The following is an 18,428-nucleotide window of genomic DNA, read 5'->3' as shown; positions in this document are numbered from 1 at the left end:
CAATATGAAATGTTAAAGAACATATGTTAGTTTTTCATTGAAATTTGAATTTACTAGCTTTCAGCTTTTCATGATTCTTAAACAAGGTTCATATGTACATTCAAATAATCAAAAAGTTAATTTCTCTAATTTGGGCTGACCCTAAAGTCAAAAGCCAACATTAAGCTTAATATAAGTTCAAATGATCAGACTTTGGTACGCATGATTGCTATACCACAACACATAACATGGTATTTACATTACAACTAGCTACATATCTCAGTCACCGGACCTTCAAAACTACTAAACATCAAAACTGTAAAGGGAACTCAGAGGCATGCACAGAATATGATCTATGATGCTGTAGTATGTGTCAACGCGGCTCAGGAGAGCTGCATAACTAAGTACAACAACATGCTTCCAACCCATTTCCCTCCTGAAGGTGAGGTTTTCTACACTCTTATTTTTGCCTCCTGTCAAATTCAAAGCCCATCTGCTTGTTATATAATAAAAGATGGCAGTGACACCTATCATATCAACATTATCACAGCCCATACAAGGATGCAATGACGTGCAATGACAGAATCATACAAATGCAGCAAACAGGCTTCTGTGTTTCAAACTTGTGCTCAATATTTAGCAAATTTAAGTAATTTATCACATCTCTATTTATGGAATATGTCATCACTTGTTTACAATTCTCACCCTTTCTGCTTAAATAACAACAGTGTAAAAGAAATGTAAAGAAATGAGTGGACTGCAATCTAAACATTAATCCATTTTTTTAACCACTTGTATTTCATCATGGGACTGGAGCCTATTTTGAGAGTTGTGGGGCAAAAGGTAGGAGACACTCTAGATTGATTGCTGGTCATACAATTCATTCACACTCACACCTACGGCCCGACACACATGTCTCGGAGTACCTAGAGAGTGCCTACACAAGCAAGCACCAACTGACTGGCATAATCTTAACATGTGACATTCATATTTGTTGAGGTGTTATGATCTATATTGTCACTCTGAGCTATATTATACCAAATCTTTCAGACAGGCAGATATGCTAACAAGCACACACACTATTTAAGAAGAAGGAGTAGGAGTTCTGTCTGTTTTTTCTAGATCATTTGCATGTTAACTGAAGAGCAAAATAAGAAGAAGCCTGGAAGGTGACTAAATACACCTGTAGTAGGTAAACAGGCTACTCGCAGCCACAAGTGATTTTAAACACCTACATGTAATTTCAGTATTCAGTTCTAACAAAAATGTGCTTTACAAATCAAAAGGCTTGGACACAAATAAAACACTACATACCAATTAAAAAAACTCAACAAAACACCAGCCTTACTGAGGAAGAACATTCAGTTATGGTTATGGTTCATTTCTGTAGGACAAATAACTGCATCTACTTACAAAGATTCTGTGCAGTCTTGGCATCCAAGATACGAAGCTCTTTTGCCTTTTTCTTAAATTGTGGCACTTTTTCTTCATTTTCATCCTTCAGGTCTTTTCTTGCTGCAAGAAAAAAAAAGAAATATTACATACGTAGATATATAGATACATAACATAAGAAATACTCATTTTGGGGACAAGAGCATACTATTAAGCTAAATTTTGAAGCTAACTGCTATCACCATTATATAAAAGCAAGAATTGAATGACATTAAACAACATTTTTCCACCATTTCTCAAAACATAGAAAAATAATTAATTTACATACATTAGAATCTCAATGCATATTAAAAGTAAGCGTACAGGACAACATGCGTTAGATGCCAACAGATGGCATAAACCAATTAAAAAACATTGCTTCAGTACCCGGAAAGTAGTATTTTGGTCCTGCATCTTTTTTCTCTAGACAAAAGGCAAAAGCAAATCAGCTACTGCTGAAACATTTGGTGGGTATTCTAACTGATCAGCCTGTGATGTATTCTACACTTAATGTGAAAACCTAAAATAAATGACTGAATATATAAGAAACAGTCACACCGATTCTAAATGTGTTACATTAAATAAATAAACCTTCAATAGGTAAAAATGTTCACAAATGTGCGTGGTTTTGCCATTTTATACACATAAGCAGCAATACATGGAACTGATTTGAATGCATTGCTTTCTGCAGTCCTTAACATATGTCATATAAGGTTGGTGATAGGCAGAACTGATTGATGTTAGCAACCTTAAACATAAAAGTGGAACTACATAATAGGCAATATAATCATCTGCAGCATCAGAGGAAAGTCTTGCAGACAACTTTCCTATCTTCATTTGCATGTGCCAACACTTTTGTCATTGTGACAGTGGGTAGATGGTTGATAAGCACCGCTCCTTCCCTTAGGCCCTGCCTGTTAACTTCCTAGAGCCAGGAAGATAATTGTGTTAGCCCCCACAAATCCCAAAAAATAGTATTAAGTCTGTGACTGAACACAATAGACGAATTTGTCTAAGAATGAAGAGACCCTATGTTTTCATAATGGACAGATTATTGAGTCTGCACACTGGGGAAACACCACAATAACAGTACTGCAGTAACACCCAATTTGTCTAAAAACATGAGCCTGCAGGGGACAGAATCATACACATGCTACTCCTTTTTTCTACTTTGTTTGGCAAACTAAACTCTTTAAATGTCATGATGAATTATTTTTATGAATTTATCACCTGCTGGACTTTAAATGCTCAGATGTGTTTCAGAAAGAAGAAATCTGCTCATGATCAAAGCATTTTAACCTCCTGGGACCTGCGTCCACATATGTGGACATCACATTTTGGGTTAATTAGACCAAAATACTCAATTTTGCTCTACAAGGGCCTGATATCCACTTACGAGGACATTATGCTGCTGCTGTTCTATCAACATTTTGAATGAATATCCTCATTTGTGGCTCAGATTTTTCTTAAAAACAAAAATAAGGTAAAAAAAAAATAAATCTGGTAATTCTTTGTTTTTACATTCATCGGGCCCCAATATGCCCAAATATCAAAGAGAAATTAAAAATGCATGTCGTGGAAGAGTTCGGGCCTTAGGAGGTTAATGTTTGTCTCAACTATGTTATTGAAGCTGGGGAAAATAGCATAACAGTAGACAGCACTATCACAATTATCAAATGTCCAAAAAGTCCAAAATAATAAGACCAGTACCTAATAACTTAGTTGGCTGTGAGATTTCACAGAGAATTTGCTAATACTGAACGTAATTCTACTTTATTCATACAAAACAAGCCTCTGTGGTGGAATTCAGGTGCACTGTCAGACAACCTGTGTCCACCTAAATCTGTTAAACTGTAATTACAGTACAGGCGAGACTTCAGAATAAAAATGCAGCAACATGAGAAAGAAGATTCCTTAGATCCTTCGCTCTCCCCCAGTGGTTTATGAGAGGCAGCACACTTTGTTGCTAATCATCACAACTGCTCAGTTTAAGCCCAAGGTGGGAGTCTCCCAGGAAATCTAGAACAAACAATCTGCTCCCTCAGCGCGGGCTTGCATATTTGAAGAAAGACTCAAAGAAGCAACATCTCCTGGGCCGCCAGAAGAAGGAATGCTAAAGGCACCTGCCTAACTCAAGTGCTCTCAAGGACGCACATGACATTTGGGATGCAGTTGTTTACTACTGGTAAAACGCTGTACCTATAATACAAATGCTACACAAAGTATTATGGTTTGATTTTCTGTCAAAATAATAGCGTGATCCTTCAGGAGGCTGTAGGACACAGCACTTTAACTTGCAATATAATACACGAGTGTGCACATGCCAACAGAAAGGGTGAGACGTGGGACTTGAGAATTCATAAATGCATTTAGGAAGAGGATGTTAGCCAATTCATTAGTGGCTGTGTTTTAAGTGTTTTACACAAGGCACAACCCTCATACATACTTGCAGTTAAGTTAATGTCATAAGAGAAAATCCCACTTTATTTCAATATTTTAATGGATAGTGTTTTAGTTTAATCTTTGCCAGGAAGGTACCTTTATTAACAATTACAAGTAATTAGGAAGAACGCAATAGCACTACTGAAAAAGCCGAAAGTAATAAATGACTGTTCTACAAAGTAATTAAATAACGAAATTATTTTTATTTTACTGTACTACTGTACACTGTGTACTAGTAACTAAAAATAATTGCTAATATCTATCTCTCTATCTCTCTTATGTCATGCCAGAACGTCTGAATTCCTCAAAGAAAACAGACGCAAAAAAAATATTAATGAGTTAAAAAACAACAAATCCAATATACAGTGCAGGGCCAGTAACCAACAAAGAAATCATCCTTCATTTCCTATGTGGCACGAACAAAGGAAATAAATAAATAAATGAAAATACGAGGAAACAATGCCCCATAGACAGAGAGCAAACTGAGCCATGAGGAGGCTGCTTTTTGGCACCAAAGTGTTCTTTTCAACCTCCACATTTTCCACACGGCCTCTTGAATCTCTCATTTCAGTACCTCAAATTCTCAACAAGGAGATCCCGGCCATTTTGGTCAGTGCCTTTACCCTAGTCCCAAGGGCCTTGTGCTATATCGAATTAAACATAAAAACAGTGCCCTCTATAATATGAAACAGGCATATATTTTTTTCTAAAACCATCTATACGGCTCAGAGCTCTCCCACTGGGCACTGAGTAGTGGCATCACTAGGCTGATTTCTGCAACAGCATTTGCTGGCTGACTCAATTATGCCACATGTCACATGTTTCCTCTGGGCACTGCATGTGGACTGATGGGCCCTGGAGGGCTTGCACACATTCAAGCTGCCACACTAGTTGGAGTCCCAGGTGTGTGGGGAGGATGACTATAGGTGGCATATAACCAGATGGTTGGCCGCAACAATAAAGAAGTTCTGTACATGTGTTCAAAACACAGGAGCTGTCAGATAGTTACTAAATATTCCAAACTCCACATGGCTTGAGACAAAGTTACATTTTGACAAAAGTTTTACTTTTTATTTCCACCAAAAATCCAACTTTGGGAACGTGTGTGACTCCTTTTCTGCCAAGAAAGCTTAACCTGCCTAACTGTGTAGGGCCACAGCAGCTGATCAAACCCTGTGTCAATATTTAGACGTGTTTTATTACTTGCCCAGTGGCTAAAATGTAATACTTTGACAACAATGACATCTTTCATGCACACAGTTATATTTGTTAATGGAATCTTTCAAGCAATCATGCAGCGAAGCACCATTTGTGGCGGGAACAATGTTGGAGGTTTCTTGGCAGCTTGTTGGTTCCCTCGCTTCTGTGTACAATGGAGTCCTATCACATAGATGCATTATTTCTGTGTCAGGCAGTCAGATGAACACGTAGTGATAACAGAATTCTAATTAAAAGCTAATATAATCATGTAATTATTGCTATTTGGTAAAATTGGGCGATGGTCTGGGTGAGGAATACATTTTTCATCGAGAGTACTCAGTTCGTGAAAGAAGGAAGAAACGTTTATTGAAATTTGCACCCTACTGTACTATCTAAAGCTCAACTTTCAGGAAGCTTATTCTTGGGCCGTATTCTTCTCCAAGGCAAACAACAGGGTCAAATGCTTTTGACATGACATGGGTTGTGCAAGTTTAGTACGGAAGATGTACCAGTGAAAAGTAGTTTTCATTCACATGGATTTGTTGTTACATCTTAACTTACAAGGCTGAAAAGATTTGAGAAGACTGTCGGGGAGGAAATGTTTTGAAATCATGTTTAAACAAAACACATGGAAATTCTGCTGGCGCCAGCAGAACCACATGAAGAGAATCCTCTGGTGACTGTAATTGTAACACATTACATTAACTGAGGGGGAGTTAAAGCTTGCTCCATGCCAAAAGGAGTCACCAAATTGATAGAGGTTTTAACGAACAAAATACGTGAATGTTTGAGCAGGAAAAAAAACGACTTGGCCTATTAAAGATGACTTGGCTTCCATGTTAAGCCTTCTCTGTGGGCCTTGGACTGAGGTATACCCTTGGGAAACTCTGTGATAACAAGAGTTCTCCAACACTTGGATATCCAGTCTGTTTGCTGGCCCAGAAACACTATCCTGGGTGCCTTCCATGCAATATCTCCCTCAAGACGTCCATAAAACCCAGGGCATTACAAAGCTAAACACTACCACATGTTCACTTCCGGACACAGACCATCCGGCTGAGCCCCAGCACCAGTCACCAGAAAATAAGCGGGCCTTGAAAAGAAATAACAGAAAACTGCAGATGACAGGTCTTCGACAAACATATTTAAAGGCAAAAGAACACAGAGTGGAACAGGCAATGTGGAGTCTGGTCCTCTACAAAGCAATTTATTCCTTCAAATGTGCAATCTGCCTGCAAACATGTGCCCTGTCCTCCATCTCAGGGACTCACACTGAGGATTGAGCTACTGGAGAGCTGCCAGTTTGTCTAAAGGAGATGCATTCTGAGGAAAAGTCACTGGCCTCAGTCACAGAAAAAACAATTCCACAGAGGCGTGGTGTGGACACAGATCGCGAAGTAGCCAGCAAATTCCTTTCATGTTCAGCATCTCTGTTTAAAACAATCACTCTGTAAAACATTTTGGTGGGGTGAATGGCATGGATACAGTGAAGGTAGCACCAATTCATGCTTGCTGTCTTATCAATTGTGGACTAAATTATAATGAGCAGGAGCCCAGTTAAATGTCTTATGAGAGGGTAAAGACTTTTCAGCGTCTAATTAGAGAAAACAGAAAAAAAAACAGAGCACACACTCAAGAATTACACTTAACATATGACCAATGAAATCCATGACTAAGTTTCTCTAATACACAAAGGCTACACAGATGTCTCACTCTCAAAGCCAAAGTCAAACCACTGTGTGAATACCAACCCCCCGAGTACACACTTTTGGACCATGAAAACGCCAAAAAAGCCCCATCCCCCCCCATTCAAACTCAGCCTTGTTAAAACAGAATACTCACACTGCGATTAACACGTGACATTTGCATGAATATACATCTTTACTCTTTTTTATTAGACCAATTGTTCCCTGTGGATTGGGAAAACCAGATCTCTTAGCAACAAGAGAACAAATTCAAGCACCTTTTTCCTTTGCTAGGTTCTAACCTTGACATAACTAAAACGTTGAAGATGATTTTATTTTAGAAAGACTCTTCAGCTCAAGGTTAGCCATGAGAATGAAGCTGCAGTTGGGTGGGAGAGAGAGATGTAGATGTAGCTCTCAACCATGCAATCATCATCATGCCTAATGATAACAGGGAGAGGGGGAAGTGGCTAATAATGATTATGATGATGGTAACTGTGGATAGGGTGTTAAATATTAGTGTGAGCACACCACTGTGTCAAAACACACTTCCAGAAAATATGTATGCGCACCCTGAGTCATAAATGACGATATGAGTTTTCAAGCTCACAATAGTTCTCTCGAGTTACTGCCTCTACTATCTGAAAGCATCTGGTTCTGATTATCCGAGATGTCTAAATAAAAGGTGTGTGTACAGAATGCAGGATGAGTCCTGCAGAGTGACGCTTTGACCTATGGCCAGTGATGTTTTCAGTATGCAGGGAGAGGCTAAGCCCATGGTGGAAGGTATGCAGCTGGGCCTGGAGCAGAGCCCAGGGAGAAAAACACCTCCTCTTCCAATTGAGACAAGACAGATCTCCCTTAGTGCCCTGGGCTTTGCAAATGGTGTATGTTTCCCATAAAAATTGTAAGTTTTTGTCAGTTACAGCAGGAATAACAAGATTATACATATTTATATATAATTACATACTTAACTGGTAGTGTACTATTATTGTAATTTGGGGGTATATCTAGGATCTATTTAAGAGTACAAAAGATGTTATGAATCCAGAGACAGATGGTGTCAGTTTGATTTACCTAAACTCTTATCCAAACTGGAAGCATCCACATAGTTTAGCACAGTCAATAATTCATCTAATATACTGAGGATATTTATGCAGGGAGGAGAAATGATGGTGCCGTTCAAAACACACAGTAAAACATTACCATCAACTACATAAAATGTAAAAACAAAAAAAAACAAAAACAACAACGAACCCTGAGAAAAAGAATCAGTAACTCTGAGCACCGTTAATCACCTGGGGCTTGGTGTCGCCTTTTAACACGTGTAGTTAATCTGCACACATCTACAAATGACTATTGGCCTCTCTCACAGGCAGGGGAGTGTGGGAAGGCTCCAACTCTTTCTCTTAAATTGGTCATGGAGACATGCTCCTGGGGGCAGTGAATGGATTGAGCCTGACATCCAATCAGTTCTGAGAAACCTTTCTCTGGTTATGCCAAAGCACTTTGTTGTGACCCAACACGCTTGGGCGCTGGTGGGAAGGCACTAGCTGATGGTCCAAATGACTGCACCTGCCGTCTCTTTAAGACCATGTCACGCAGTCCAAACGTTAGCATTCAGGAGACGACGCTGAAGCTCAGCTTGTATGACTATGAGGGGGACGAAGAATAGAGATTTGAAACTAAGTCTGTTCCTTGGACAACTGGTAGGATTACTGATGTCCCTGTGGTCTCTATTACCTCCACCAGTTCAATGCTGCACTGGACCAAGCCCAGCGAGTACGCTTAAAGAAGCTGAAATAGTTGGAGATTTTAGGACGTGCACCTGTACTGCTGGTCACTTTTAAAAGGAATACAAGGAAAGCTGTTTGTGGGCTGTCTCACTGGAGGCTACAAGACAATACGGATGTCAGTTTTACTTGTGGGCCTTCAGAGAGACTCTTAAAAAGCCAAAGCAGCAGAAAAAAGCCGTAGCTAAACCAATGACTGTCATATTCACATGTAGGATTTAATGTGTTTACTGTAGAGGTATAAAATGAAATGTGGTTTATCATCAAATGTCAATAAATAAATAAAATGTTTAGCAAAATCTTGAGTCTTTCTGAATACTCAAATTGCAGTTTAGGCACTCCATTTAGCGTCTCATCTGTGAAATAAAATGCATTCCTCTAGCACAAAGACTAATTGTGCTTTTTAAGTTACTACTGTTTTGTTTGTTTCTTTGTTTTCTGGGATTTCTACTGTCTAATAGAGAAAAACACTGCTTGGGTTGTGTGCGCAGTGACTGTCCTACTTTCTGAGTATATTCGACAGGGTTGCATTTTGTACATTTGTCAGCTGACAGAACATAATCTGTCTTTTTTTCCTCTTTATAAAGCAGTTATTCTTTCCCCTTTCTCTCTCTCTCTCATGGGTACCCCAGTTCTTTTCTTTTTGTGATTGCTTGTTCATTATTTCAGGATGAAAATAGGATGCTCAACAAAGAAGAAAAAGAAGTGTTTTATTTTCATTTGCATTTTGTCTCAGGGCATTTGGCATCTTTATTGTAAACTGCATTTTTACTGCATTTGCGTGTGCTTTTGCTTAGGTTGTGACACTATGAATATATCCATCCATCTGCGCCCTATCAGGCAAGAGGCAGAGTACACTGTGGACAAATGCACTGCAGTGCTAACACAAAGAGACAGACAACCAGTCACACTTGCTTCCACACCTACACCCAATGTTTCGAATTACCAGTTGACCTAACAAGCATGTCTTTGGACTGTGGGAGTAAACTAGAGTGTCTGGAGAAAACTCACACTGATACAGGGAGAACATGCAAGCGTCTACCCCAACAGGATCCAGCTGACCATGAGGTTTATACCAAAACACTTCCTGTCGTGAAATGGCAAGAAATACCCTTGTGCTACCACCACGCCACAATAGATATATCTTCTTTTCAAGTCCTCAGATCAAGATGCAACTTGTAAAAAGTCTATAGCATTTAGACTAATGGCTAAAAAGTTATGACAGATCAGCTTATGCAACTGTAAGCTCTCTTTGTAACCACTACTGCTTAAAAACTCAAACTTACAGGCAACATATGTCTAAGCAAAATGGTAAGAAGACTGGCGTATGAACGGTTGTCAAACAAGGAAAAGATGTCCATGCTTATGTTTTATTTTTAAGAAATGCGCTCAAGTATTATCTCTTCTTCTTGTGAAGGTTAACCGATAGGTTGATCCAATTTGTCTACTGAGGCGTGAAAGGACTTAAGAAATACTTCACATTTCTGTGCTGGAAAATGTCAAGGTTTGCAGAGAGATGAGGACAAGAGGAGGGGGAAATGACTTTTTCTTTTCCTGGCAGCTTGACTTCACACTTGTTAACAGCAATAGGTTTATCCTTGGCAATCAGCACAGGGATGGGAGAATACAGTGTGATTGTAAGATCCCTATTACATAAAGGACAGCTGGTTATGCGGTTGCCACTAATGTATATGTGTTCCCCCTTCCATACGTGCTTAAAAACACAAAAGCGTTTCTCAAAGCTACATGTTTACAGTTTCACTCCTGTCACTATCTGATGGCTATTCTTCACACAGCTGCAGAATAGCATGTTGTGGGAACGTGAAGGAGTGAACGCAGACGTACCCTGATTAAAGATGCGCCACGCAGCATCTGAGAATGGAGGTAAATCGAGGCAAAGAGAACATGAGTGTAAAGAGAGGCGCTCAGTCGTGAACTACATTAAACTCCCAAAACCACAGCTGCTGAGCTCCTCACCTGCCTCGAGGTTTACAAGGATCATTTCTCTTTCTCCTCTTTTCTCCTTGCGCTCTATTATATTTATACTTCTAATACGTTATATTTCCGTAGCTTGTTTCTTTGATTCATCTGATGTCTCCTCTTACTTGCTAACACCGAATGATGACCATTGTGTTATGATTGCATCCAGCTACACTTATTATTTTATTTTCAGCACTAGATTTTATAGTGTGTGTTGTTTTCCTACAGTATTAATCCTTGAATAAGAACAACTATCATGCTGCTGCTTTTTTTATATCTGTTTCAGACTTTTAAATATAGTACTGGGTTGAGATTCACCTAATTACACATGGAGTAATAACACGTGCAAAATGAGAAACAACCAGGTAACATATAAGATACCAGGAGAGTCAAAATGAAAAATGTGAGCAATCTGGATATTGCTGTTTTTGGTACTCGGAAAGCCTGCGTTGTAACATGCTTACACACAAACAAAGGATATTGTATGGCCTTGTGGTACATTCTGTTAGTAAAATCACTCCATGGTGTTGGCCACTGAAGGATCCATAAGAGACCTAAAAAGCATAATTGTGAGGAGCAACTAAAAACACCCTGGAGCAACAGAGCTGATCTGTAAATATGCACATGTAAAATGGACACCTTTATATATAATTGAAAAGTTCCTTATTATAATTTTGTGCCATCAAAAGCTGATAACCTGTAATTATTTGGCTAGTATGAAGGCCTTGACATTGCATGTTATGCAGTGCAGATAATCATATCCAACCTTTGTTTAGCGAGAAAGGATAAAAACAGGTTAGTCAGGCTTAATGAGTGATAATAACAGATTTGGCTTTGCCCTGTAGGAAAAAGTAAGAATTTAGAGCCCCACTGCAAAGCTGGCTTTTGTCTGTGGCACTCCACATCTGATGACTACAGTCGGGTGATTGTAACTGGATTCTGCAGTAGAATTAGGGCTATTGTTGCAGGGGCACAAACTCTTTAAGTGCCTCTTATTGGTCTGATTATGATGTGTTTGAGTCCTGCTGCTACCTTGCAGCCTGGATGACTCAGATGGGATTCTGTATTGACCTGTTAGCAGTAAAAAGGCTGCTGAAGCACCAAGCAAGTCACTAAGTGTAGATTTCCTTGTATAGTGAAGTGTATGAGCAAATGGAGGAAACTAATAAAGACCATGCTTTTGACCTCGAGTTTTAGTAGTTGCCCTTACCTTCAGTTCACAATCAACCTCTATCTTTGTAGGAGGCAATCTATATCAGCACACTCCACTAAAGACTAATAAAACTGAAATAATTCAAGTCCGTACACATTCACTATTTTGATACACCTGAAGTTGCTGTAACATAATGCTCTAAATTAAGAATTGCATGAATGCAATTAGTGAAGCTAATAAAATTAGTCATGCCAAAGAAGAGGTAATGTATAGCACACCAATTATCATTTTTATGATATCTTCTGAACTACTTTCTTCACACAAGTTAATAATAATAATAATAATAATGGATTGCATTTATATAGCGCTTTACAATTCCACTATTCATTCACTCTCACATTCACACACTGGTGGAGGCAGCTACAGTTGTAGCCACAGCTGCTCTGGGGCAGACTGACAGAGGCGAGGCTGCCATATTGCGCCATCGGCCCCTCTGGTGAAGGGGACACAACGACTGAGACTGTCCGAGCCGGGGCTCGAACCGGCAACCTTCCGATTACAAGACGAACTGCCAACTCTTTGAGCCACGATCGCCCCTTTAGTATGTTAGTTAGTATGAGTCTATGTTAAAACTCCTTCTGTGAGGCGGTAACAACCTTCGACGCAAAAAAAATTAAAAATGTCCACATAAAAGAGCATGCACCTAAATAGCTGCATCTGGAATACGCGATCAAAAAACAAAAGATTAATGCAAAGTGTTTCACAACAACATGCATTGTCCTTACTAGCCTTAAACAACAGCAGGTTGTGTGAGTACCAGATGTTTATCTCCAGCCAAGTGACAGCTGTCAGGTATATTTTGTGAATGTTTCGATTTCCCTCTGAAATATTAAAGCATAAGCGCATACAAGTCAAAGAAAAATTGTTGGATCTTGCCAAGACATATCATAGAAGCAAAAAAAAAGAAAAAATCACAATGACATTTCTCCAGCTGCAAAGAAGACAGATCTGGGTTGAAATGAAAGAAAAGGTCAGCAATACACATTCATACAGATGCTACACTAATACACATAATCTGTTTATTCCATTGTGCAACTTATGAATGCTTAATATGCTGTGCATAACGTATCGTATTCAGCATTCGGTACGCTGCAAAATATGAAACATTTGAAAGCACAATATCAAACTTCAAACCACACACTAGCACACTGTCACTGTATAACAAGGGAAAGCTGCAGGGCAACTGCACATACGGCACAGTACAATACAGTTGTTTCGACCTCCAAATAAATGATATTTCTACATTTCATGTGCTTTTAAGATACCACTCTGGTGAAACCACAGTAAAAAACTAAAATACTGCCATTACGGCTTTAAAAGGCAGGGTTTGTGGTGCTTTGACATGTAAGTACATCGCTTAAGCAATTTGCTGCTCTGAACGGTTATTGCTGTCATTCACTAAGCAGCCTCTGAACTGTTGGGCTCCACCTGAGAAATGCGTCCACGTGAATCAACATGTACTGTAGCAAAATATGTACAGATGATTACTTCACGACACTGGGTGGTGTGACTGCTATGCGTTATAGTGTGCTCTCGGGAATGACGCAGTCATTTAAAAGCCAGTCTGAAATAACATGACAGAAATCAGAGACTTTTCTAAAGTCAGACAGACAAAAGAATGAACATTTTTAGAATTTGAAAGTATTACTGATCAAGACTCATGTGAAGTAAAAGTGCACCGCGACTAAATTCCCATTTTTTATTCCTTTTCTGCTTCCAACCATATCGCTTGATTCACACAGATCCTTGTAGGAGTGCTGGGACTGGAGAGAAGTAGAGGTTCACAGAATCAACAGCAACGGATAAATCCTCTATTGAAGGTGGAGAAATATTCATCTAGAAAGGGGATATACAGAAGACTCATGCCAGCCATGTAACCCATGGATTTCAGAGTTGTCTGCCTATGACTATAGATGGACAGATAGATATTTTCCAGCATCTCACTTTTCATTCCCCACTACCTTCGAATTGCTCTATAGACATACTTTTGATTTATAGATCTACCAATGGTAGAGCTGTGATATATGGATAAATGAATGACTAAGGTGCATAAATTATACTAACTTTGCATTAATTCAGATATTTGCTGGATTTGGTATCTAATTTTTCCAAATACCTTTACTTCAAAAAAAACCAAAAACATATATATACATAAAAATACATAAAAATAAATGGCATTCCTTCATTTTAGGATGAATCCAGAGGACAGTTCCAATTCTGCAGTCTGAAAAATGTATAATCCTCTTTCATAAGAACTTCAAACAAGAACACAGAAAATGAATCTGCAACACCTCCAAGTTGCACATGCATTTCAGGCTCAGATAACTGCAGCAACCAGTTATCTGCAGCCTATTTCAGACAACCAGGCGGCAGCATGTGTTTTTGCAACTTATGACTTCCCATACCACCCACAATCAGCACCGTCCTCCAGGACTTCAAACACCTCCTCTGTTCTCCAAACCCTCCGGTCCCTACTGTCTCGGGGGAACCAAGCACCTGGCCCGGCAGTTTCATATTCCTCTCAGCTGTGCCTCCACAGCATTGCACTAGCTTGATATGCTCGCATATTAAGTACTATATTGGCATTCTATTTTTCCAGTAGTTTCTATTTAACTTTCAAAGTAGGCCACCAGTGAAGGACAGAACACCTTTTCTGCCTACCAATTTCATCAGATGCGGGATGAAATGTCCCCATGTTTATAGCCTTTGCCTGTGCATGTGTCTGTGTGAGTGTGTCAAAGTTGCAGAACAAATTAAAAAAATACATATACAATGTGTTTATGCCATCATCATGATACATGCCATCCTTATTTAATAGGCTAGTATCCCACGCGTTTTAATTAGGCTCATTTTTAAAGCAAAGCATAAGCAGCATCCCACTTTCACCTGTTCTCCCTTAAATAATGGCAGCACCTTACTCTTCCTCTCTTGCACACTGTCTCCCAGCCTCATTCATTCTGTCCATCCTCTTCCTCTGTTGTAGGTAGCTGTCTTCTTATCAGAGCTGGGAGCTCACAGAGTATTCCCATTGGCCATTGATGGGCCTCTGCCTTATGGGACTCCCCAGATTTAAAAGCAGCCCACACTGGCTTCATTTCCCAGGAGAACAAAGTGTATAGTGGAAGGTAGTGGATACATTACATGTACCCCATTCCCTTCACTTACAAACACAGTCTACAGTAATGGCAGACCATCTTGAATGTAGCCAGTAAATTGCCATTCCTTTCAACTTTATTTGCAGTGTGTGTTTTAGAGCAACAACCAACCACAGATGTCTAACTATAAAGGCTAGAATGAATGCAATTCAGAAATTCTAGACAATTTTTAAACAAAAATAGTCATCATTTCACAACAATAACAAAAACATGGCACCAGATTTTTTTAATCTCTATTTAGACCAATGTTAGTTAAACACAAAAACATATGCGTACGTGTCCTGGTGTTTAATGCTGATTAATCTCTCTCTTGAGTATCTTCATTTAAACAAATGCTGTGTATTACTTGTTGCTTAAAGGGTGGGACAATCATAAAATGACACAACACGCTGCACTGGAGTCTGGGCAGGAATTCAACAGGAATATGTGTTGGCTGTATATCTCATATGCTGGATGAAGTAATTGTCAGCAGTTAACTCTGAATTTACCATCTGCCTGTTGCTGTAAGCTGGACTGGAACGCACGTAAAACAAGGAGTTTATTTTTTCCATTATCCATCAAAGCAAAAATAAAGGAAGGGGAAAAAAGTTCGATTTCTCATGTTATATATTTCAACAAAGTAAATATATAGTAAAAATCCAGATAAAAGATCTATTCAATGAGAGTTCTAAATCATCTATAAAGAATAAGATATCACATTTCACTGGGGTATGAAAAATACATCACATCTGGACAGGAGGATGACCGACATGAGCATGTCATGCCAGCCCCGTTGACTGGGGTCTGCATTATTTTCTGTAGCAGTGAAAATTGTGATGAGGGAACGACTGTACTTTCCCATCTAATGTAATACTATCACCCTGTCTCCAAAACATGACTGCTCCCTCGGTCTTCACTTCTTCTGTCCATCACTTGAAACATCTGGATTCATTTTAGAAGGTCAGGGCTAGTGAAGCAGAAACTGTCAGCAGACGTTGTCTCGATGTATGTCATGGAATGGAGCAAAGAAATGCCACCCTCAGACGGACCAGGAAATAACATTTCTGTAGATAATATAAAGTCTGAGAAGCCTTCAACTGAGATAAAGACGTGCACGGGTGCTGTAGGAACACCAACACATATAAAACTGATTATTTTTTAGCTTAATAGAAAATGACTTTTATCTACAGAATTTTAAAAAATGCAATAGGATCTACTTCCAAATCAAGGGAATGAAATAGCTGACAATATCAAATCATATACTCATATACAGTTATGAAATGAAACTGAATATGCATCTAACCCCACGACTGGGTACGAAAATGTGACGAGGCCCTACTATGTTTTTCAACAAAGGGCTCCTCTAGGTGAAGGGAGCTGTGCTTTCAAAGCCCCCTACAAAAATAACCATATTTTTATTATGAGTTCCTTTATTAGGTGTGTGCTTTTGGGTCCTGGCTCATTTCTTCAGGGGCAAACAAAAGTAAGCTAAGCATTAGTTCCACAGTCCCTCCCACCCATCTCACCGTGCCAATACTTCCCTCTTAACTCCCTCTTCTTCCATACTTCCCTTTCTACCATCCCTCCTCCTGGATTAAAAGCTCTTAATTTTCACTAATTACACAAACTCATTTCTTTTTCTTCATGTCTCGGCATTTCTCCCTGTTTTTTCTCCATGGGGCTCATAAACACGTTTTGAAACAGGGTTTAATAAGACTGCCTTGTGAGGGTTTAGGGCCCTTAATGGACACAGGGCTTGTTTGATAAGTCTCCACTTCATCACACACTTTATTAATTAAAGTTTATATTACATTAGAAACAAAGTTAAAGCCATTTGCTCCTCAATAATGGTTTCATGTAGCTGCATATCTATGGCCAATTAATTGGAGTCTTGACTCCCTATTTGCATTTTGCCCTTGTTTGACAAAAGTGTGTTGGGATTAACTCCAGGCGATATATTGCAAGCAGAAGCAATACTATGCTTGTAATCCAGAATAATCAGAAGCTTTACAGCATAAGTGATTGAGATGTTTCTGGTATTTGCAGTTGCAAGAGCATAAAAAAGTTAAGAAAAGCCTTTCAGGTGGTGTTGACCCCGTCACCCTGGGGATTCAGCTTGCCACCAGTGGTATTTGTGATTTGAAGGTGGGGTCAGGCGGATGATGCTGTTGTTATGTGGGACGCATCTTGTCTGTTTTCTGAAGACAACACGGCTCTGTTAGGTTTATTAAATTGTGACTTTCTGCAACAGCTCGGGTGTTTTCCGAGTGTAAGTGGCTTTATTGCATTCTGTGCATTAACGTCAGTCTAACCCCTACAATTCACACAGTGCATTTTTCTTCAAAGATCTTGTTTTTCTGCCTATATCCAGTGCATCTGAACATATGCAATATCGAGTTACAAAAAGCTACATATAATCATTACATTTAGCCTGTTGATAATTTATGTTACTGATTGAAGAATCTATTGACACAATATAATTCAAATTTACAGGGTTTCTTAAGGTAACACATTTACCTTTAAATCAATTCTAAAATAAGTAGTTTAACTTACATTTTATTGCTGGTGGACTTCTAATCACATATTCAGCATTACAAACAATTTCCTTTGATTATATAAAGGTGAATGCAGCACACTAAACAATATGTTTAAAGAATCCAAGGACAAATATATCATAGTTTCTGAGCTAGAGTTTTTGAATAGTTTGTATAGGTATTTGGCAGGAAAAAGGCTTTGTTATATTAAGTGCGAGAAGTAAACTGACACCTTGTGACTTTCACTGAAGCCCTGCATGAATGGACGGTGACCTGCACAAGCGACCACACCACGCTAGTGTTTGCACTGGGAAGTAGGATGATGCAGGAGGCAATGCGCGGGAGACAGCGGGGAGCGCAGAGTGGTGTGGCCTGTCAGACATAATGAGTAAGCAATGATACACGCAGTAATTGTTGCCCACTCCAGGGACCCCCGTCTCTGTGCAGCTGAGGGTAGTGGTGTTTGTGTTCACAGGCATGTGTGCGTTTGAGCACATCCCAGACACACGCACAAAGCAATATGTTAAAAAGAAGAGAGGGCACACTGAGGGCAGCTGCACAGAGTGAGACCGAGGAGAACAAAGAGGTCTATAAACACTTTGTGCTTCATGTTGTTTGGATATTATAGTTTATGGTACACTTGGCAACACAGCGGCACACCCTCAGCACCGTCTACATTTTGGAACACATAAATAAAACATATACTTGCAAATATGTATACGTCTCCTAGGTATGTAATATGTAGCTAGTTGGTTTTGAAGACTGTTTATTTTTTAAATATGGGTTTTCTGTGTATGTTTTAAAATAACAGGCTTGTTTGGTTCTTTTGTGTCCATGTATTAGTTTGTAAATTACAACTCATCTTTTAGCTTTTAGCACAAACGTGGAACTTCTTACAAGCATCAGTTAGTTTGGCTTAAAGCCACATTGCGAGCTACAAAACCATTAAAAGAACCATATTTAAGATCGAATTTAAGTGGAAATCATCTGTCTTTTGATTTTCTGAACTGGTCGACTAAAATATATATATATATATA

General features: G+C 39.1%; 1 protein-coding gene across 1 annotated transcript in view; it reads right to left on the bottom strand.

The window, feature by feature from the left end:
- The window catches only part of diaph2 (diaphanous-related formin 2), a 357,023-nt gene that overhangs the window by 152,783 nt on the left and 185,812 nt on the right, over nucleotides 1-18,428 (bottom strand). Inside the window, exon 19 of the mRNA XM_013908245.1 lies at nucleotides 1,393-1,490. Coding sequence (XP_013763699.1) covers nucleotides 1,393-1,490 — 98 coding nt within the window. The remainder of the gene's footprint in view (nucleotides 1-1,392; nucleotides 1,491-18,428) is intronic.

The sequence above is a fragment of the Pundamilia nyererei genome, unplaced genomic scaffold (assembly GCF_000239375.1).
Source record: "Pundamilia nyererei isolate P.nyererei 1_Seehausen unplaced genomic scaffold, PunNye1.0 scaffold00008, whole genome shotgun sequence".
Taxonomy (NCBI): Eukaryota; Metazoa; Chordata; class Actinopteri; order Cichliformes; family Cichlidae; genus Pundamilia; species Pundamilia nyererei.
The sequence above is the reverse complement of the archived record's forward strand: the minus strand, read 5'-3'. Positions and strand labels throughout refer to the sequence as shown.